This window comes from Pleuronectes platessa, chromosome 3 (genome assembly GCF_947347685.1).
Source record: "Pleuronectes platessa chromosome 3, fPlePla1.1, whole genome shotgun sequence".
NCBI classification, from domain to species: domain Eukaryota; kingdom Metazoa; phylum Chordata; class Actinopteri; order Pleuronectiformes; family Pleuronectidae; genus Pleuronectes; species Pleuronectes platessa.
In genome coordinates this window covers 17,383,539-17,405,547 of record NC_070628.1, presented here as the reverse complement: position 1 = coordinate 17,405,547, position 22,009 = coordinate 17,383,539, and the positions used below count along the sequence as shown (strand labels likewise).

The window sequence follows — 22,009 nt, the reverse complement described above, 5'->3', positions numbered from 1 at the left end:
CTGTTGTCCCAGTTTTAAATACACCGTCACTGTTTCCCAAACACTTGACTGTGAAGTGACTGCCAGGTAGGATCATTTGAAACTGAACAAGTTGAGTTAAAAAAAAACACATGAAACCTGAGTCCAGCAGCCATTTTTATCCTATGGATGGACCAACAAGAACTTGTGACAGCTACACTGGTGTCTTAATGACTTATAAAACCTTTGAACAAAATAAAGAAAATGCATTAAAAGTCATTGTGATCCAAAATGCAATAATTAAAAAAAATTCTCTTTGAGATGCATTTAATGCACAAGCAAGAAATCCAATGTCTTGGAATAGTGTTGGCATTGTTCCAGTCTGCTGACATTTGTTTCAGTTCCAGGTAATGTTCCTTATCTTTGCTTAGTCATTGTCCCAAGGAAACTGCGTCATAGCTTGCTGTCTGTAAACAGCACAGTTGATGCAGTTAGTCTTAATGTTCATAATATGCTTAGTCCACCTTTTGCATTATACTCAAGAGTTTTCTACAGTAAAAACTGCAGGAGTTATTCTTTTGCTGCTTGTTACGAGCAACGCGTCTTGGGATATGAAGACATTACCATCTCAGTATTTGAGGGAATCGATGCAGGTGGAGGGATCCTTTTACCCCTGCTGTCAAACGTTATAGTACAGGTAGTTTCAGTGCTAAACAAAGTGCGCTGTTGCTCTGGTAGTGTTTCACTTCTCAGGCTGATCTGAGGGTCGTAATAAAATATCCCCAACACCTGAACCAGCAATCGGTCCAGAGGGGAGGAAGTCGAGGGGCGCTTCAGGGCTCTAGTTTAGGTCCCTCGTCTGTTTCAACTGGAGTGGGTAAGTGTACAATCCACTCTGGTCACACACACATTACATTAAAGGTTGCCTTCATGATTGTGAATTAAACCGGGGCGGCTCTTCCCGCCTGCAGTCTCTGTCGTCAGGTGGGAGCCTGTGGTCTTCACTCGCTTGGAGCCAGATGAGAAAAATGACCCCTCGTCTTGAAGCATCTTCCTTTATCAAGAAGGTCGACCTGGTCACATTCAAATAAAACAAAAGTCCTCCTCAGTACTAGTCTATGAACTTGTGTGTGTCTCCGTACATCCAGTGCTGTGGAGGAAGGGCCACTTCGTTGAGGTGGCTACAGTCATCACTGCATTTACATGACTGGATGAACATGGCCGACCTCCGGAAACGCTCTCCGTCCGGGCAGACAAAGGTCACAGGTACAGTGCGTGTCTGGCGTGGCGAGCAGCACCTTCCGCTCGTGCACGTACCGCAGTAGTTGGGTCGGTACAGTCGGACACTCACACATTCTCCATAGGACAGCCGGACAGGCTCGGGGGCTTTCTGGGTTGGGGAGCACTTCTTCCCTTTCTGTGGTTGGATGATAAAAATCGAAGAGATGAGTGTCACAGTGCGGATTATATTGAGTGTGGTCCCTAACTGGATTCAATAGAGAAATTGACCAAAACAAATCATTTGAATATTTTTATTTTAAAAAAATCTAAAAGCTTTGCCTCTTATCTGCCCTGTCTTTTTACACAGAAGCAGATTTAAGCGGCTTTGCACTCAAACTCATTAGTTTCACATTACGAGAACCAGCCTTCATCTTGTTGTGCCAAAACGAGGATTGAGCGAGGGATTATACTGACATTAAGTGATTAATTTTAAGATTAAACCTGTATTTACCATTTTAGTGTCTTTCTCTGTTAAACACACAGACACCTGTCCGGCCACCAGAGCTTTTACTCAGCAGAGCTGAAAAAGAGCTGTCGGTGTGTGTCCAACATGGAGGATTAATATAGACACACCACTTCCCTGGACTCTGAGTACACAGATGGGGCCTAGCTATGGACAGTTGCTTGGCAGGAATGCCGGGGGTGGGGGACTATATTTAAAAAGGCGCCTGCCTGTCACCAAAACACAGCTGAGTAAATCAGCACTGCCCAGTTCCCACTGGATGTGGAGCTTCCAGAAAGTACCGCTACGATAATCTCTGTTCTTAAGCTTGGGATAAAGATGGTTTTAGTCCTCAAAGCATATTTACTCAAGGACACAACATCAAAAAAAATTTCATTCTTTGCTGCGCAGATTAGATTTTCTTCAACCTCAGCTCTTTTTTCGTGGCGAGAGGGAAACAAGGAGGCAGAGCAAAAAATTAACAGGTATAGTTTTTCTCCATAGGCAGTTGTGGCTCGATAAAAGGTGAAATAATTCCACTCTTGATAAGTGTTATCACTAGGCGTCCAGGTTTTACCATCTGAGACAAGTTGTTGCGATAAGAAGTTATCTTTGCAGTAATGTGGCTATTTGACCTTTGCTCTCCCTCTCCTTTAGTTCAGTCTACTTCACCTTGGCTGCGACGCTCAGGCCCTGGCACGGCCGTATGGTGCAGATCCTCGTCTCTCGCTCCAGCTTACACTCAGGGTTCTTGTTGGTTATTCGGGACGAGACGCCCATCCCGCACCTGCGAGAGCACTGGGACCAGTCTGTGGTCTGCACTTGGCACTTCTCTTCCTTCAGATGGTTCCACACTGAGGAGTGTGAAAAGGTGGCAGGCAGGGAGAAAAAGAGAAACGATACACACCTGTTAGAACAGTTGTTCCCAACCTGGGGGTCAGAACCCCATCAAGAGTGTCAACCGAAAAACTGTATTCCATTTTTTTTTGTAATTACTGTTGTATTAACTGCATCACAAAATCAAATATTACGGACAACAAAAACTCACACACTAACAGAACAAACTGTTATGATAAATTATGAAGCTTTTTTCCTGTTCTCTTACCAGGCAGATGTTTGTAGCCATGTTCACTCGGCCAACCGCTGGACTTCACATCTGTGAGCTCGTTGCCCAGAGCCTGATCAGGTCTGGGCATGTGGTGTTGTGGTGGAGGCACCTGTGATAAGAGATAACACAAGACCATGATGTTGGTTGGGGAGTCATCTGGGCCGCAGCCACGTCTGTCTTTTGTTTACTCTTCACAATGTTATCACCACAATGACCTGATTACCAAGGGTTCACTCTATAACAGGAAGAAGTATCTAACAATGACAGTATCTCATCTATGTAAACAGTTACAGTTTGGTCTATAAAAAAGAGGAGGATTAAAAAAAAATGAACACATTGTGTGGAAACAATGTGATGTCCCAGTGAACTTGACCTTTTTTACCATCCAACCACTTTCTCAATGTGTCCAGGAAAGCAGTTCAGCCAAATATGATGCAATTGCCGGAAGGTGTTCCTGAGTTATTGCGTTCACAAGGACAAAAGTTAGATTTTTAAGGTCACAGTGAACTTGACCTTTTAACCTTAAGCACCTAAATCAAATCAGGTCATCCTTGAGTCCAAACGGAACCTTTGAACCACATTTGAAGACATAGCGTTCCTGAGTCATCATGTTCTCGACAGATGGTTGGATGGTTGGTCAACATGAAAACATTAGGTCTACAACCACAGCTGAGCTCCTCTCATTTCCTTGCTCTCTGTTTCTACATATTGAGCAGTGCATGAGCTGCTATTAACTGCATCTCAAGCCCCTTAACACGGAATTTAAGAATTGATCAACAGAAAAATATTATGGAAGACAAGGAGGTTTTGTTTTCATCTGCGTTTGTTCATTAGTCAGCAAGATTACATAAAAACGACTTGTTGGAAGGATGAAGTCTGGGTTGGGGAAGAGCCCATTAAGTCTTAGTTGCTTGCATTGCGATGTATTCTTTTTGTTTTACATTTCGCAGGGAATAATTCATGATGAAAAAGATTAGGAATGTTCAGGGGACTGGACTATTGGGCCTTGGCAGAGGTATGGGCTCCATATTGAGTGCAATTCTAATTATGAATGCAAAGGAGTAATCAATTAATTACTGCCACTTGTTTGAGATTTATTTTGTCAAAATGTGTCTTTCATCCTCACCTCCCTTGTTTTCTATCCAGAGGTTATAACAGTGGCAGCTGATGAATTGTGACTACATCAAACACACACCTGATGCTTAGGTGGCAGGCGCCAGGTGCCCTTGTGGCAGTCCACGCTGAAGCAGCACTGCCCGGGAATCCTGACCAGCCGTGGGTAGGGGCAGGATGGTGAAGCCGGGGGCAGTTTGTTGTTGCAGAGAGGAGCGCAGCCAACGGCGCCATCGATGCAGGTACACTGGTGTTTACAGCCGGCACGGAAACCCTCGCCGTTCTGGTAGATCCTGCTGTCGTACTCGCATGACCGTCCCTCAGATTTAGCTGGAAACACACACATTATTACTCAGCTGACACCAAAAACCCATGACATGCAAATCAGCCGTGGTAAGATGTGCACAAACTGACTGTTGTTTTTGCACAAACCATAAAGCAACAAAGTAATTCTGGGCACAAACCACAGGTTAGGTATTTCAGAGATGCCTCTCTTTGTGCAGGACAGGACATGCTTTTAAGGGACCAATGATAGAGCCTCAGCCTGCATCAGGTATGTTTAGAAGTATTATCTTATTGCAACACCTTGAATTAACCCTGTTGGGCAAAGCTTCTCTTTGCCAAAACAAACACAACCCACACAAAGTCAAACAGACGACGGCTAAGACGGAAAGGTCAGTGGAAATAAGGACAGGAAGTGTGAGACTCCTTGTCTCCTTTGCATGGAGGAACCAGCTATTCATAGTTTGTGGGGCAGCACTGGCATGGTACAGATGGGGGGGTTGTATTTTTATCTCTGAAACCCCCTGACATCGTCATAAAACATCTACTACTCATTAAAATATCCCATGTCCTGTTCCTGGATGTGTAGCGTGACACCTTCCTTGATCCCCAAATTGTGATGCCTTTGACTTAATGGAAAGGAAGCTAAATTAATATCCTTGACGTCTTCTCTACGTTGCTAGACAAGTTTCCTGGCATTTTAATGCCAGGAAACTTGTAAAAGAAAAAAAGAATGTGAAAAGAATGTGATACTTTTATAGGGTATCACATTCACCATATTAATTTTAAATATAAGACACCTCACACCAAATACAATATTTCCCCATACTAGGCACCTATGAAGTCCGCTATGATCCCAGTGAAATTCCTCCCGTACCAACTTGACATTGTTCCTTCCTCCCTCACCTCGACAGATGCCCCAGTCCATGGCCACATCATTGCCGTAATTACACTCCAGCCCTTTGTGATGGTCACAAGGCCTTATGGAGCTGCAGTCCTGGTTGAGCTGTGCGGCACACACCTTGCAGCACCCACATCCATCGGGCACAGCGCTTACCCCGGGAGGGCAAACCAGAGGCTCTGCAGGGCAGTCACACACTGCAGGGCAGCTAGCAGTCACCTGGAGGGATGAGGGGGAGAGAGGAAGCAGAGAGGGAGGTCAGGTCATCAGAGAAAGACTCACATGATGTAGTGTGAAGGTCATGGAGATGACAAATATGGAGAGAAAAAGACTGCACAGTGAAGCACATACATGCTCATCAAACACCTGTAGTTCTTTGCCAACATTTTTAAAGTCTTGCAACGCCAACACCCACTTGATTAAAGAAAAAACACACACACAATAGCTGGAGAGTTTAAATCATCAGCAGGGTTGTTCAGTGCATCACTTTGAGCTTTTCTTCCAACATCAGAGTATGTGGCGGAGCTCTGGCATATTTAGCCTCCTCAGGGTTTTTCTCATTTTGAATCCGTCCACAGACAAAGCAGTGCGGAGCAGTAAAAGTTAAGTTACTGCTGGCCACTCGTCCCTGAGTGTCTAGACAGCTGCAGGGTTTGTACCAGTCGACTGCTGCCTCACGATTTGAGTCATCGCAGCGGCACTTGAGCCAACTTGTTCCACTCCGTAGGAATCAACATTTCACTGTGGCTGCAAAAGTAAGACATGAGTAGACACGCTTATTACCAGGAAGGACAGGCAACTTCAGAGGAACTGGGTTCATTATTATTACAAAACACATATGAGGATAAAGGATACAACCCCACCCAAGACTTTTTATTTGTTTTAAGACTAAGTCTCTTTGAAAAACGGGTTAACACCAATAAGTCTCAGATTTAAGACTGAGATCTTCAGCAGTTCATATGATGAAGATGCCATTAAGAGATGATACACGGCTGAAACCTTTGATATACATATTTTCCATAAGGAGTTGTTTGTGCTTGAGGTCAAAGAAAATTTTCAGCATATTTTTAACAATTTAAACATGTTGAATCTCAAAATAACAACATAACGTGAAAAGCTTACCTGTGTGATGACGGCTGTTGTCAGTACAGTCAGGTAGATCAGTGATGCCATAATTATCCTATGAAGATGTTCAGCAAAAATTATAAATAAATACAAAACCTGTAGATTAAACTACTGTCGTCTTAATGTCAGTCTCAGGTAGTTGTTCTCTGACTATCTGTCTCTATTCGGACCTTGGTCCTTGTCCTTCTACCGGAATAAGCTGTCTTAAACTCTTTATACCCACTGTGAGCCTCGGTGACACCACGCCCCCAACTACACTTCTGACCAATCAGCGCGCAGGAAAACAGCCCGGGACCGTTTCCACGTGGGCGGGTCCCTATCGCCAGGGTCGCTTTCTGATTGGCGGGCGTGTTTTTTTGGACGTGAATGCAGCCATTCATAAAAATCTGCAGGACCCGCTCTGTATTTATTTTATGGGTTGAAAATTAAAATGTAGCAGCCGCTTTCAAGTCACACTTAGGCACATTCCTGCTTTTGTGGCCTCTACTCTCCAAACACTAAGTAAATATATTCAGCTGGGGTTAAGACCTCCACCTATGTAGGGGGGGGGGAGAGAAAGAAAGAAAGAGAAGGGGGAGAAAGTCCTTCTGTTTTTCCAGACTAATGCAGGTGCCAGGGCAGAAAATTAAAGTGGAGTGCAATAAGAAAATAGTAAGATAATAGCCGTTGTCAGAGAGAGTGAGAGAACTTTGTCGGATTCCATCACAGACTGAGAAAATGTGTTTTCCATACTTTTTAAATGTAGGTATTGATTGTTATGCTCTCCGTGAGCCTCATCTTGAATTCAGGTGGCCTGGCTCTTTCTGACTATTATTTCTAACCACATGGTGCTGACATGGGAATGATGAGGATACAATCACTCGGAAAGAACGGCCGGTGGAGTCTAGGGTGAAAGAAGGATTATTGTTTTAAGGGCAGCTCACATGAGGGCTGGCCTCCTCCTCCTCCTCCTCCTCCTCCACCTCCACCTCCTCGCTGTCTTCCTCCTCAACCACAGGTTTATGGTTTTCAGCCACACCTGCCCCAACACAGAGAACTCCTTTGATGAAAGAAATGCGATATGCAGAGGGTTGGAAGTCAGCTTCCTGCTATGAATGTCCATACTTGCACATTTCTGGCTTGGACTTAAAAAGGCCAAACATCTAACATGGTTACTCACATGGGCCGTGATTATGTGAGCTGCTGGGAGCTCTCTGCTCTGGTGAATAGTTAAACCTAATTCTCAGCCAGGAGGTAATGATCAACACCCCATATTCAGTTTCGGGCTTAAAAAGGTAAACATGCACCACTGTTGGCTCTCCGCAAGTTGTCTCAGATAAATACTAGCTTTTTGATAGCTTGAGCAAAAGTACACAGTATTATGCACTTTGCCTGGTAAATAATCAAATATTTCTCAATATTTATGCTGTGTCCAGATTCACTTTTAACCCGTATTCTACCTGAATGTGCTTCTTATAATGTTCCTATTTAAAATGTATTTACCTTTCTGTTGGTGTCTTTTGAGATGGCATACACTGTATTTAACTCAAGCTGACTCTTTTAAGACTGGCCTAAAAACCTTTTTATTCAAGAAGGCGTTTTTACTTTGAGTTGAGTTTTTTTTTTTTTTATGACTTTGATTTTAACTTTGTACTTGTGGCACTCTGAGATTCTCGGATGAAGAGTGCCTTACAAATAAAATGTATTATTATTATTATTATTATTAAGCAAGGAGGTTATGTTGCAGTCTGCATCTGTTGTTATTAAACAGGATTACCCAGAAATACTGAGAAGTGGAGCATGATCCACAGAAGAGCCCATTCAATTTTTGAGCTGATCCATGTTAGTGGGTATTTCCTGAAAAATTAATAAAATGACTGTGCCACTGTGTCTAATACGATGATATGGGTCATCTGAGGGGGTCAAACAAGCCCGTCTGCAATGCACATGTCGGTGCATTTTTTCTTTGGAAACCCGTACGATTTTCGTGAAAATGTCACTAGAGCCTCCAACCGGACACTGGCTGATTTCTACCAGTAAATCGAGCCTCATTCGCGGGTAAACAAGTTCAGGTGGAGTGCCTGGATCATGACGGGAAAAAAATCACGAAAATGAATAAAATGACTGTGCCACTGTGTCTAATACGATGACATGGGTCATCTGAGCGTGGAACACTATGTTTAATTTCATTAAAATACACGAATTTGATAACAAAAAGTCAAAACAGGGTATCGAGAAAATAGTGAGGCTGCTCCTTTGCGATGTCTAGGTTTCCCCCCCCACTACAGAACACGCGCTGCACGATTACAGGAACACGGTTTTCGACAACACTCAGTGCAATGGGACTGTCGATCATCCAGGTGAACGAATGGCACATACAGCCCGCCATCGCAGGGCCCTCGCCAGCCGGCTTGCCGTGTTTGGGCGGGTGGTTCCTGCAGGCCAGCGGGCTCCATAACCAGGCCGTGTGTAGGGAGGGGATGGGGTGTCAAACCCCCCCTCTCCAACCTCCAGCGGCGTGCGCCCGGAGAACACCGTTTTCCCATGACCTACCCACCTAGCAGAGCGAGCCAGTCTCGGTTGCTTTTGTCCTCCTCGTGGCCTTGCCCCTTGTTACCTGCGTCGTCTCGCTCGTGGTAACCGAGCAGAGGGCCGGCTGGCAGGGTGACTCCCCCGCACTGACCCCCAGAGCGCAGCTCAGAGAGGGCTACCTGGTTGATCCCGCCAGTAACATATGCTTGTCTACTCTCAAAGATTAAGCCGTGCAAGTCTAGGTACACACGGCCGGTACAGTGAAACTGCGAATGGCTCATTAAATCAGTTATGGTTCCTTTGATCGCTCTCACGTTACTTGGATAACTGTGGCAATTCCAGAGCTAATACATGCCAACGGGCGCTGACCTCCGGGGACGCGTCAATTTATCAGACCCAAAACCCATGCGGGGTGCTCCTCACGGGGTGCCCCGGCCGCTTTGGTGACTCTAGATAACCTCGAGCTGATCGCTGGCCCTCGTGGCGGCGACGTCTCATTCGAATGTCTGCCCTATCAACTTTCGATGGTACTTTTCGTGCCTACCATGGTGACCACGGGTAACGGGGAATCAGGGTTCGATTCCGGAGAGGGAGCCTGAGAAACGGCTACCACATCAGAATGAGTAGACTTTAAATCCTTTAACGAGGATTCATTGGAGGACAAGTCTGGTGCCAGCAGCCACGGTAATTCCAGCTCAAATCGCGTATCTTAAATCCAGATAAGTTGTTTGATGTGTTTCATAAGGAATACAGCAGGATTGATATTAATGAGTTTGTGCATTTGTTGCAAATCCAAATAAAAGTCCTGATCTAGTGCAATTAGGGGAATGCCAGGCCCCAGTGGAGGTATATGCTCAACCAAAAGTGCTGTTGTAGTTTACAATGTACTGCAGGCTGTGTGACAAGAACAAGGTGTGCTACAGGTGGATGACCCTCTTCTTCACCTAAGACCCTGTAGACTATGCCATGTGACAGATGATGGGTGTTTAAATGGTTGTTGCCAAGTGATGCTCTTGCAGTTTGACGGTGATTTGACAGGTCTTATCTTTGTCCTCCTGCAGCTGCTACAACATGAATAACTCCCAACAAGGGAGAGACAGAGGACCATGAGTTAATTACACAGCGAACATCCACAGATGTTGATCTTTTCTGTTTCTCTCCTGAAAGGATCTCTACCAGCTTTTGGCAGATTGGAGAATTTCGTGTCGCCAGCTGATGTAAATCCTTGTAAACCCACGTGTCCCTTACCAGATTAAATAGCTTGGCAGTTACAGTGATTACAATCTCAATCATGGATAAAGAAGGACAGAGATGGAGCTAGAGTGACTGAAAAGTGCTACCTGGAGTTAATTATTAGCTGGTTTGCCACCTTTTGGACAACATGTCTTCACAGGCAGCAGCTGAAAGTCAGCCATTCATAACAGTCGATACCCCCAGCAAAGAAAAGGCAAAGCATATGATTCTGAAACTCGAAATAATTTACACTTTGTTTGGTAATGATAAGATATAATGCGCTAATAAGTGAGCTTTACAGGTGCTGGTTGACAGATCGTATCACCTTTGGACAGAACCAGGCTGTTGTTTCACTGAAAAACCCAGCAGAGGTTGTGGCCTGGAGTCATGACTCTCAATGTAAAAAAGGAAACCATCTCAGGAAGCTGTCAGTCACCACTCTAATGGTGTGACCTTACAGACAAAGTCACGGCCCATCTATTTTAATCCACTGGTGGTTACGGTGCGGGCCGAGTTCTGAAAAGTCCTGTGACTGCTTCTGTTTTCAGCTTCTCCACTGATGCTGAACAAAAGAGGAAGCATCGCAGGAGCCCCGGTTTGACGGAGATGTAAAACTAGTCTTCTGTGATGAAGTAGACCTGTCACTTTGAGATAGGGGAACGATTTACTGTAGGCAAGCACTTGTCTGCGAGAAGTTGAATGGTTATTTCCGTTAAGTCTTCATCGTTTGAGTAACAGACATCTACAAATGCTCTTGCACAGCCCAGGCTTTTTGGGGAAACTTTTCTGAAGAAAAAGAAAAAGAATGTCTAAATTGTGGTTGGGTATTCTTCAACGTACCGAGTTGTTAACTTCACCAGATTTAAATCTACATTTTGATTAACATGTGTGCTGTTCGACTGAGTTGAGGTGGCTTGTCACTTGCCGGCCCCACAATGTCTTTGGTTAGGGCCCTTTGGAGCCTTTGTTTCTCTTGGATGATGGGAAGCAATTGTCTGAGCATTTGAAGAAGCCTCTGACATAGGACAATGTCAGTCTTCAAATGCAGCCTCCAAAAGATAAAGCCTCTGGATAGAGACACACGTATTGACTGGCCAACTGTCAAACTGGCTACTCGTCTGTTTTTCCTTTTCCATATGTTGTTTGTCCTAAAAGTTAGAGCCACAAGTACAGAAGATGTGACTAAATGAAACATTGAAGGAACCTGTTACATTGAATTACATTGTGGATTTCTCTGGGTTTCAGCATCAACATTTTGGATAAAGGGATTTAAACCAATCAACACAGCCTACAACATTGGTCTAATTATTTTGAGACATTTCAATGAAGAAACCTTCTATATATCTTTCAGATCTAAGGAAAGAATAGTGAATTAAAGAAGGTAAGAGGGTGGTGTGAGAGAGGGAAAGAAGAAAGAAGCGAAGGCAAAGGGGGAGTAGAAGTGTGGAGAAGGAGGGGGGACAGGTGTTTCATGGTAAGAGAGTTTGTTGTTTCAAGGGGAGGAGTGCACAAGTTTCCCGCTGCCTGGTCTGGTCTGCCCTGATGGGGTCTGGCAGTCTGGCTGTATGGTATTTCACACAAAAACAGAGTGCTGGTATTTCAACCCACACCACTTTTAAGGTCACATGAACCAAATTACAAGATACTAAGGTCATATATTTAGAAAAAATACATAAGGACGTTCAGACAGACATATAGAAATACACGTTACATAATATAATTCCAATGCAATTATCCAAATGGTAGCATGAAATTGAGCCTTGTGGAGGAAGGTCCTGAGAGAGAGAAGAGGGAGGAAGAAAGAGTGCGAGTGGTGGTGACAGGGTCCTTAATCGGCACAGGTTCATTGCTGCTGCAGTGGAAAGAAAGTTAAGCATATGGTAACCTCATTCATGTGTGAGTTTTAAGGGGTGACACAAAGGAGTGTGTTTGTGTGTCATTTGAAACAGAAAAACAATAGCGCAATTATGTTTTATTGTCTTTCCCTGTCAGACAGAGAAAAGCCTGGGGAAGCTACGGGTGAGACTGGGTTTGTGTGCGTAAGCCACACGCCACACTCCTTCTATAATTTCATAATGTGTAACGGGATATGTGCTAAATCTGGCAACAACATGTGGTTCCTGCGTTAATGAACTGTGAAGTTCAAATTCACAAAGTATCGTAAAGTTATGTAAGAGAGAGAGCAGGACTGGCAAGAGAAAAGGCCTGGCTGAGTCAAAAACTAATTCTTGAGAGGAATTTCTCCCCCTGGTGGAAGTTGTGGAACAAAAGTAATGAATGACATACTTATATTCTCCTACAAGAATGGTTTCTAAGAACATAACTGGCTTTGATTAACCCTCTAATAACCTATACACCAGTTAAAGTAATTTTGTCTGCATTTGTCTCTCATTTAGCATGGTTTTGCAAAACTGCTGGACAGATTAAGACAAAACCTGCTGGAAGGCTCTGGTATGGCTTAAAGAATAAATCATCAAGTTTAGGTGCAGATCCAGATCAGTGGTTTCTCATGATTACTCAGAGTGTAATTCATGGATCTTTTTGAAAAAAAACAAGCAAGTTTAGTGTTCAGATATTTATAAGTGTGTGCAATTTGGTGCAAATCCAACAAAATCTGGATCTTTGTGAATTTAAACCTGACTGACTTTCCTTAAATCTCCACAAGATGGAGCCAAACACCACAGGTTATAAAAAAGATTTATATTTGATTTATTCCTTGAAAAGAAGTGCAGACACAGGAAAGCCCAACAGAGCGTGAAACCCAAAGGATATCATTCCCACCCGTTCTTGGGTTACAGGTCTGCACGATCATATCTATATCAGATAATCTCATGTGAGCACCCACGGCTACATCACTGTTCAATATTATGTTGCTTCATCCTCCCTCCTTCATTCGCTCAGCATGCCTGATCTTTAATTAAACTCTTATCAACAGACTGTGAGTAGGTGGCATGGCTAATGATGGATACTCATCTCTCCACCTCCACCTGGTTCTCTCCGCCAACCCTGTTTGCCCCCCCAGTTTAATTTCCTTTACTAAACCTCTCGGACTCACCTTACCTATATTCTTCACCTCTTCCCCCCTCTCTCTTGTCTTTTTACAGACAGAGTGCGACATTTGTGAACCCGGTTTTATTCGCTGCACGCTCGTGTCTCCCATCACCCATGGTCTCCTGATTAGACTGCACCCCCCGCCCCACCACGCCAGCAGTTTACTGGAGCTCACAGCAGCCGACTGACAGCGAAGGAAAAAGCTTTTTCCCAGGTAGAGGAGCAGCACTGCCTGAAGACTTGTAAACCTAAATTATCCTGCTCCTCTGGGAGGTGGGGGATTACCCTTTGGCCAGCTGCTTGATCCTTCGTTTCCCGTTTGGGAATATTGGATTTTAAGAGCATAAATCTGGAAGCTTGCGTCACATGTACCGCCGTGTGGGGAGGATGTATAGTTTATGTTTGAATTATGTTTATTTCATGTTTATTTCAGCCCTCAGTAATAAATATCTATAGCTACATTCAAATTTACACTGAAAAACAAATGATCTAATGTCGGCTGGAGACATATACTGGCCTGCTGGGAATGTGCTGCTCAGACCATGCACAAAAATCTGTTCATAGTCTCAGCTCCCTTAAAGCAGTGATTAGCCATGCATTTACCTGCCTCAAATATTCACCACAGTGTGGTGCTGGAGCCCAGTGCAACAAGAATAAATTACTTTTGATGGATGACTCCTCCAGAAAATCTTTGAACATCTCCCCTCTTGCATCAAAAACCTTTCCATACAACATTTCGTCTACGCTGACCATCATTGAGAAGAAATGTTGTATAGCACTCTTTGCTTATTAACCCCCCCCACATCTTAACCTTGAGCACAGGCAGGAGCTCCGCATGGGCGCGTGCTGGGGCCCCCTCCTTTTCTTATTTTGCTTTGGCATGACTGTGTGCTTGTTCTCTAAAACTCAAACCATCATCATGTTTCAGAGGACACCACAGGGCTGATGGGATGAGCCCTTTGCAGCGCGGTGCTCTCGGAACAGCCAAAAATAATTGTTTCCATATTTTACACTCGTCTTTCAGTGTATACTTAGTTTTACATTATCTTAATTGTCTGCTAATGTAGTGACAATAATGCGGTGCCGATTTACATTTCATCCACTCCTTCTCCCCTTTCTCATCGATCAAATCCCACATCCTTTTCTCCTCAAGCGTCATGGAGATGCTCCGCAAACTGACAACGAACCCGACCTTCCTTCAGCAGTGGCAGACTAGCACAGATATCTCAGTCTGAAACATTTACAGATAACCCACATCTCCCGTTTCCCTCCTCTCCCTCCATCCTTGATTTCCCTCTCGTCTGTTTCCTCTTCCCTGCACCCTCTACCCTGACGGAATGAGGGTCTTATGAAGATAAATGCAGCCTCTCAGCTTCCTACTCCCATCTGCTCCTTCGCTGTTGTGGTGGAGGAATTCCCTTGGAATGCTCTCATTGCCGAGTGTCTTGGCTGACAGGTTCACAGCATCATCTTTTTGTCCACGTGGAGCAGAGAACAGGCCCACACATGGTTGACTGGAGTAGCTGAACACATTAGGCTGCCGTGATAGCGACTCAGAGGCTTGAAGCTCATCAAATTTCAATTACGGAGGAAATGAAGTGAAAATCTAAAGAGGCTATTTGATCATCTAGGTTACTGAATGCTTCAGATATGACTTTGCACATGGAGGGACAATGCAGTTCAAATTCACCTTTGGTATTCGATGGGACACATAAAGAACAGCTTGGCCCTATATGGTGACTTTAAATTTAACGTAAGCAGCTGCTTTATTTAGCTTAACACAAGCCGGGAATCAACTAGCCTAGCCAGCAATGCTAAATCTCTCTGGTCTTTATAAGCGGATGAGAATGGTATCAATCTTCTCATTTATCCATCTTCTCCATCCCCTTAATGTTTTTCATGAGCTAGATTTCACAAGTCTATCATTGAGTGCCAGCTACCGATCACCCAATAAAGTAGGATACATCGGCCAACGTCTGACACTGTCCTTAAATTCCTCAAGCTGGACCATTTAGATATCAGTGTCAAATATTTGCCTTGACATTTTTAAAACTGCCCAAACACGAAATGTTAAATGAAGTGAAAGAAATTTGTAGAAGATGATTTGATCAGCTTGTGCCACAGAGCGATGACCATGGATAAAACCATCCTCATTATTTTTCTTTGTATTGCTTGTGAGGCATAAATAGGAAAACACACATGTGTCCAGATGGATCAAGACAACCTCATAAAAGCATTGGTAAAAGATAGTTCATTCAGAATAAAATTGTCTTTCATTGACAGCAGTCAGGGTTAGGGTTAGAAAAACAGAAACACGATGAAATACTGGTGTCAACTGTTGAAGACAAAGAGTAAACTAAACACATTTTACACACACACACACACACATACACACACACACACACACACACACACACACACACACACACACACACACACACACACACACAAACACACACACACTCACACACACAATTTAAGTGCTTTGCTAGAGGGGCTTCTTTATCATGGATGCAATGATAAACACAATTTTTCGGAGGTTAAAAAGTGATCGTGGTCATGCTGAAAACAGAAAAGAACCGTCTCCAGTGTTAAAGTTTGAAATTGTTTTGACCCATCGATCCAACCACCCCCTCCTTGTGCATCACTTCACTTCCTCCTTTGCTTCCTACAACACCTGACAGGACTTATCCCTCAGCAGGGAAAACATTTTTGGATTTGAGGCAATTGCTTGTTCATGTATTTCACATTATACCTACAGTATGTACTGTACCTGTATTGAGTTGCACTGTGAATTTAATATCTGAGCGAAGCGCTGAGACAAACATTTTGAGCAGAAGGGCATGAATAAATCAGTGAACGAACAAACTTCTTACGAGACACCAGGGCTGGTGTGCATGTGAGGGGCATGTAAGCAAATTTATGAGCTGGAGAGGGGCTGTTTAATTTAAAATGAAGACAGAGAACCGCCTCTGATAAAAAACAGGCTATTCCACTCACCCTGACACCTTGAGCTACTTGCAGAAGCAGCAACCCTGAGAGGCCAGAATGTATCAAGGACAATGCAGCAGTCTTTTAAAATTATGATAAATGCACATCACTTGTTTTTAGAGCAAGGCAGTAATATGTCACAGGTTCTCAAGCATGTATATGAACCGGTGTGATCCGTGAATGTCAGGGGTCAAGTAGCATGATGATTACAAAGCTTTTCTGTGTCATAGATTGATAAAGATTGGATTGTTGCAATGGTGTGTCAGTAGGATACAGAAACAGAACGCCATCTCTCAGTTTCATTAGCTGTTTTCATGAATGACTTCACCTTTCACATATGAAGAACGCAGCAGGAGACTGTTCGGGTAAGACGCGTTCACAAAAACATTTCCAGAACATTCAGACGAGGGGTGGCGTCTGGGTGGAGCATGCAGGGCGCACGATATGCCGATAAATTCTGCAGTGGAAATAACCAGTTTTTTTTTCAGAGCACCTCGACAATGGCGTCATCAAAAGCTCTCAGACCTGGTTGTCTCTCCAAGTTGAGAGTTATTCATCTTTGTTATTATCTTCTACTCTTTTTCACCCTGAGATGTTTGCATTCATTTTTTTTCAGAGATTTTACTAGATTGGAAAACTCAAAACTTAAACTTGACGGATATTCCTTTTTTTTTTACACACAGAAGCTCCACAAAACTTCAGGGAATGTATGGACTTCAGTGCATGTCTGAAAGTAGTAACCAACCACATCCCTCGATTCCATGTGCTGAGGCTGAACGAGGATTTCTGATTCCCAAGGACACTAAATATTATTGACTACGTCCTTTAAGATTTGTATACCTACACGTCACATTTCGAACAAGGACACTGTTTTGAGGCCATATCGACTCATGTGGTTCATGTGGTATCAAACCCTGTTGCCATTTGTGTTTGACTTTATATCTTTAATTGCTTTACCCCCATTTTTTTCATTTTGTATAATTCTTAATATGTCATTCTTGGGAAATGCTTTCAACTGATTTGTTTTGCTTTTGTGGTACATTTCCTCCTTACATAATATTAAATGAAATTGTACGATTGAATCTTTTTCATTGAAATCCATGAATTATCTGAGAAATCTGAAAAATGTTTCCATCCCCAGAGCCTGATTGTTTCCTTTTAATGCACAATCCTTCTAACTAAGTGACACAAACACATGCAGATGAAAACTCAACCTCCTTGGTGGAAGTAATTATGACTTAATTCGCCCAATGTCAGCTAAGTGTCTCCTGCTCACCCTGCTACCCTTAGAGGAAGCGCAGTAAAGATGACTGATGGATGGAAAACTCACAGGGGTTGAACCACATTGAGATCATTAGTCTGGAGTTGATCTTAATTGTCCTCCTCATAAACTTTCAACAGTATAGGGAATATGAGCTCAGGGAAAAACAGAGAGTGACTTTGGGTTGTTAAAACTTTTACGTTTTCTAAATATAGTAATGAATGAGTTAGTAAATAAAATAAGTATGGGGAGCATCTTAGAGAGCTGCAAACTGCCTTGGGAAGCAGAAGTTGTTCTCATATTGGTTGAGGCCTTGCACCAGTGATTAGTGCAGAAGTGGATGAGTTGGAGGGAAGGCCTTGGTTAGTTACACCAATCGATGAACACCTTGAGATGTCCAATAAATTATATTTTCTCTTTGCAGAAATGGAAACATAGGGAACATACATAAACATAAGAAGGAATTAATGAATTGAGGAGCGTGTTAAGTGTTGAATGTACTTGAATACCTTTGTGCTTTTTACAGAAAATGTTTTAGGATTTGAGTGTCTTTGGGTATAAGTAGAGGTTTAATGAAATTTAATGCAGTCTGATGACTGAGAGGAGTGATTCATACAGTATTTATTTTGAGCGTGCACAAAGCAAACAATGGGAGGCTTAAATACCAGCTCTGCAGTATTTGATCTCTGTGTCAAGGCCTCTGTTGCCAGACAGAGAGAGAGAGAGAAGAGAGATATACAGTGCTGAAGGATTCTTGGCAGCTCGTCTCCTCCTTTCGCTCTGAGACAGAAGAGCTGTAGGAGGCGGACCACAGGTGAACGCACAAAAAAAGCTAACCTAATAGTCGGGTGATGAAGAGCAGTGAGAGCAGGGATTTCCAGCCTCAGCAGCTGCCAGGGAGTTTTCTGTTCCATCTGATTACACATGTCTGAAATCAATGAAGATACATCTGTTGGTCTGTCAAATGAAACTTTCCTCTTGGAGTTACCTTTCCTCTAATTTAGTGGCAACAATAGACAAGCCATTTATAAAATTTAATATTTTAGGAAGGAAAAACAAATAACGAGGTGCGCTGAGTAGATAATGTATGAACCATTGTTTGAAAAGTAAAGTGATTCAGGTCAAATAAAGCCTGACTTCATTCAGACCTGGAATTAAATTCGTCCTGAGTGTTCTGATCAGTAGTGGTCCACGCTAAGCTGTGAACGCACCCAAATGCGTTCTCAATGCGTCTCGCCATCTCATCACTCAAACCGCATTGGGAGGTGGTCTGCAATGGATGTGGCCACATTCTTTTTGCTGTGTGAACCCAAATGTATCCTTGGCCTCATATGAAGTACCGCAGACTCAACGTCCTCGGACCCTTTGAAGTTATAACATCTTTTTAACACTTCTCAGGGTCCACGCTGCGCTACCACATCGTCTCACAAGTGGCATCGCAGACATCTTTGAACTCAGACTGGGTAAAAACATTCGGTCTGCGCACAGACAAAATGACGTACGTGTTTATTTGCATATAAAGTGGCTAACTGAGACCCAATCACAAGCAATCAAGGGAGACGCAATCAGGACACATTTTAATGCTTTGTGTAAACAGACAAACTTAACGCTGTCCACTTGTCAACAGATCTCTGAACAGGGCCTCCGAATCAAATATAGTGAATATCTCTGCTGGCTGTATTTATATTGCATGTCTGGTCTTGACGACCCCTTAAAGTGCTTTTCACTGCAAGTTGCATTCACACACACCATTCACACTCTGACAGTTTAGGGCTCAGTGTCTTGCCCAAGGACACTTCGGCCTGCAGACTGGAGGAGCCGGTGATCAAACAACTGACCTGCTGGTTGGTGGATGACCGGCTCTCCCCCGTCCTGAGCCACAGCTGTCGGTTTTGAGTGTGTGAAAAAACATCCAGTGTTCCTTCACAAAAAAGTAGCTGGGATCAAGCTAGTTAGCACTTTTCCAGCCAGTCAACAACAAGTTTGCCCTGCACACCTCGTGTGCAGGGCAAACAAAAAAAGATGAGGGGAAATGGGGGGAAAAGGGGGTAGAGATGGTAAATGAAACACATGCAAATATATAGTGCCAATTTACATATTATCATGGGATGGAAAAGGAGGAATCTATGGATGGGTTTGACTTCAACTCCAGATGAGAGGTGGGTCAAATGCCTGGCAGGAACGTGCACTGGCAGCAGTGGGATGTTGTCGTGATGTTAGCGTGTACACCAACATCGGCAAGAAGCATAGATGACATGATCTGATGACATTTCTGATTTGGATTCCTAATAGTTATCTGTTTATGATGAATTCTGCTCACTGAGCGATGAAATTATTTTTTAAGTGTCACAACACGGGGCACCAAAGATTCACCAAACACTGGAGTTGATTTTTAACGTCGTTACACAGGAGCACACCTGAGTGTTTGCATTTGTTCTTTAGAAACAACCCAACGCTACATATACATACACAACTTTGCTTCTTCTTTTTTTATTCTCTATTCCCTAAATTACAAGTGTCCAGGTGCAGTCACCAGAAAATAAAATAAAAGCAGCACAACACATGAGCAATGAGGAATTATTTGATGTCTTTAATATTAAATCTTAAACATTTAAATATCTGTATTTGTATTAACTACATTTCGTGTCTGTTGACAGCTACTGGCCTATATTCTATATGTTGCAGTTTCTGAATGAAGACAGTATTGAAGGTTTTATTTAACCTTAGGCTTATTTACCAGATATACTATTGTGAATTTCTCAAACACAGATGAAGTTCAGTTTCTCCTGACAGTCCCACTTCTCCCACACGGCCGTCTTGGTTAAAGCGCCACAGCGTTTGTACATTGGACACTGGTGGTCTTGAGCTTCTCCTTGGGGCCAATCCTCAAATGTCAGAGAGTCGTTGTTAATCCATAGCCAGCGGTCATTCAGGTAACGTAGGCCGATCCACACAGGGTCAGTGAAGTCATCTGGCTGGATCGCATTCTGGGCCTGAACACGCTCCAATTCCGAGTTCAGGCTGGGGAGGTCGGTCTGTGTCTCTCGGCAGTGCTCCAAAGCCTCCTCCCAGGACTTCCTAATTCTCACCACGGTAATTTTGATGCAGTAAAAATACCTGGAATTGTCTATCCATTCATCATTCCATTTCCCATCATCCAAGAGTTCTACAACGTTCTCTACTCCATTAAAATTATCTGGTCTACCCCTAAACCAGTTTTCATATGTGAGGCGTCCCCCTCCGGACCACTTCCAGCCGTCGATGTTGTCGAGCTCTCGGTGGAGACCGATCCATCCGGCACGGGGGTTTGAACCTGCAGCTTGTTTGAGCTTGTCTTGATCCATCTGGCTGCCAACAAAGGAAAGCTCACTGTAATGTTCTCTACAATATTCTTGAGCTTTCGTCCATTTCTTATTCTTCTCTACATATGTGTGTTTTCCTATTTCAGCCTCAACAGCAATACAAAGAAAAAGAATGAGGATAGTTTTATCCATGGTCATCGCTCTGTGACACAAGCTGATAGTTCTGTTCCTCCTCTGAGATGGTATCACTTCAGTCTCAGTGTTAAGAAGGGAATGTCTTTGCATGTGCTTTGGTTTGTCCAGCCAAGCAAAACATGTTCATGGTAGACTTAACAGCTAAAGAGGAAAAAACTAATTACTTAGACAAAAACATTGTTTGGTTGTGATACCAGACATTGAACGTGTGCTCATCAGTTGTTGACAATGGGAGGAGTTGTATCATGGCACAAGAAAATATTTTTTCATCTAGATCCACATTTGAATCCCTGTGAAAAGGATAACAAATCCTGGATCTTCCCCCTCATCCGGATCTGCACCAAAATTCCACGAGTTGTTTCCTGACCCATACAGCATCCTTCCTCTAACTCCTGTGGTATTCACCCAGTTTTTTCTGTGTAACCGTGCAAACTAACAAGCAAAGAAAAGCTGATGAAAGAATAATCTCCTTGATTTGATCTCCATGCCTTGGTTTGTGTAGCTTGTGTTGTCCACGAACCATACTTCTGCCCTTTTTATTTGTATGAATTCCTACCGTAGACTTTAACAAGAAAAATGGATAACATGTCCCCACTCCCTCCCTCTATCCAGATATGAAGCCAAAATATGCTGGCTATGAACTTTACCGTCTGGTGCATTCAGACAGTTGGCGCAAAAATCGATCGTTATGGTAGCGAGGTCCTTCCAATACAACCGCTTGACCAATCGTTAGCTCAGCTGTCCGTTATGATGTTTCAATTTGTAAACTAATCAAAACCAAAAAACAGAAAAATAAACACTTGAACATACATCAGTGTGATACGAACTACCGGAAATGACAAAGACCATCTTTGAGAAAAAAACATTACCTTTAATTTGGGACCCATCTACGAAAATGGTGAAGGCAGAATTTACCTATACTGCAGACGGCCACCAGGGGGCGATGGGGACTAATTGGCTGGACTTTTGCGGAGCTGCCATGTCGTCCATCTTTATATACAGTCTGGGATTCCTTTTAGTTTGCTGATAAGCTCCCAAGCACATCACCCAGTTTCCTGCAACTGTTCTCATACTACGCTGGCTGTTGTTTCTGCGCTCCCTGCTCACGCTCTCCTCACCAGGTTTGGGTGCTTGTTGGCATGCATCAATTTGTAATGTGGTTCACAATCATGTAGCGAGGACAGGGTATGAAATACAAATTTGATTATCCCTAAAAAGATTTGCATTGTTCCTGCCAGACAAGAGGTCTGAGTCA

General features: G+C 43.4%; 1 protein-coding gene across 2 annotated transcripts; it reads right to left on the bottom strand.

Annotated features, from left to right (window-relative positions):
- Positions 1-122: 122 nt before the first annotated feature.
- On the bottom strand, positions 123-6,418 carry LOC128435733 (CCN family member 1). 2 transcript variants are annotated; one of them, XM_053417975.1, is made up of 6 exons: positions 6,208-6,418; positions 5,091-5,304; positions 3,985-4,232; positions 2,787-2,898; positions 2,354-2,535; positions 123-1,375 (listed from the first exon to the last, which is right to left on the bottom strand). In XM_053417975.1, exons 1-6 carry the CDS (start codon positions 6,256-6,258, stop codon positions 1,070-1,072), a joined length of 1,113 nt encoding a protein of 370 aa, XP_053273950.1. In that variant the 5' UTR covers positions 6,259-6,418; the 3' UTR covers positions 123-1,069. The 2 variants fall into 2 exon arrangements, with proteins under 2 accessions (XP_053273950.1, XP_053273951.1); XM_053417976.1 differs by lacking the exon at positions 6,208-6,418 and having other exon boundaries at positions 5,021-5,155.
- Between the last annotated feature and the right edge of the window lie 15,591 nt (positions 6,419-22,009).

Coding starts and splice junctions, on each gene's coding strand:
- LOC128435733 (XM_053417975.1), bottom strand. CDS start 6,258: ATGGCATCACTGATCTACCTGACTGTACTGACAACAGCCGTCATCACA. Junction 4,233..5,090: donor GGACTGGGGCATCTGTCGAG/GTGAGGGAGGAA, acceptor GTGTGTTTCCAG/CTAAATCTGAGGGACGGTCA. Junction 2,899..3,984: donor GCCTGCCACCTAAGCATCAG/GTGTGTGTTTGA, acceptor CTCTTATCACAG/GTGCCTCCACCACAACACCA.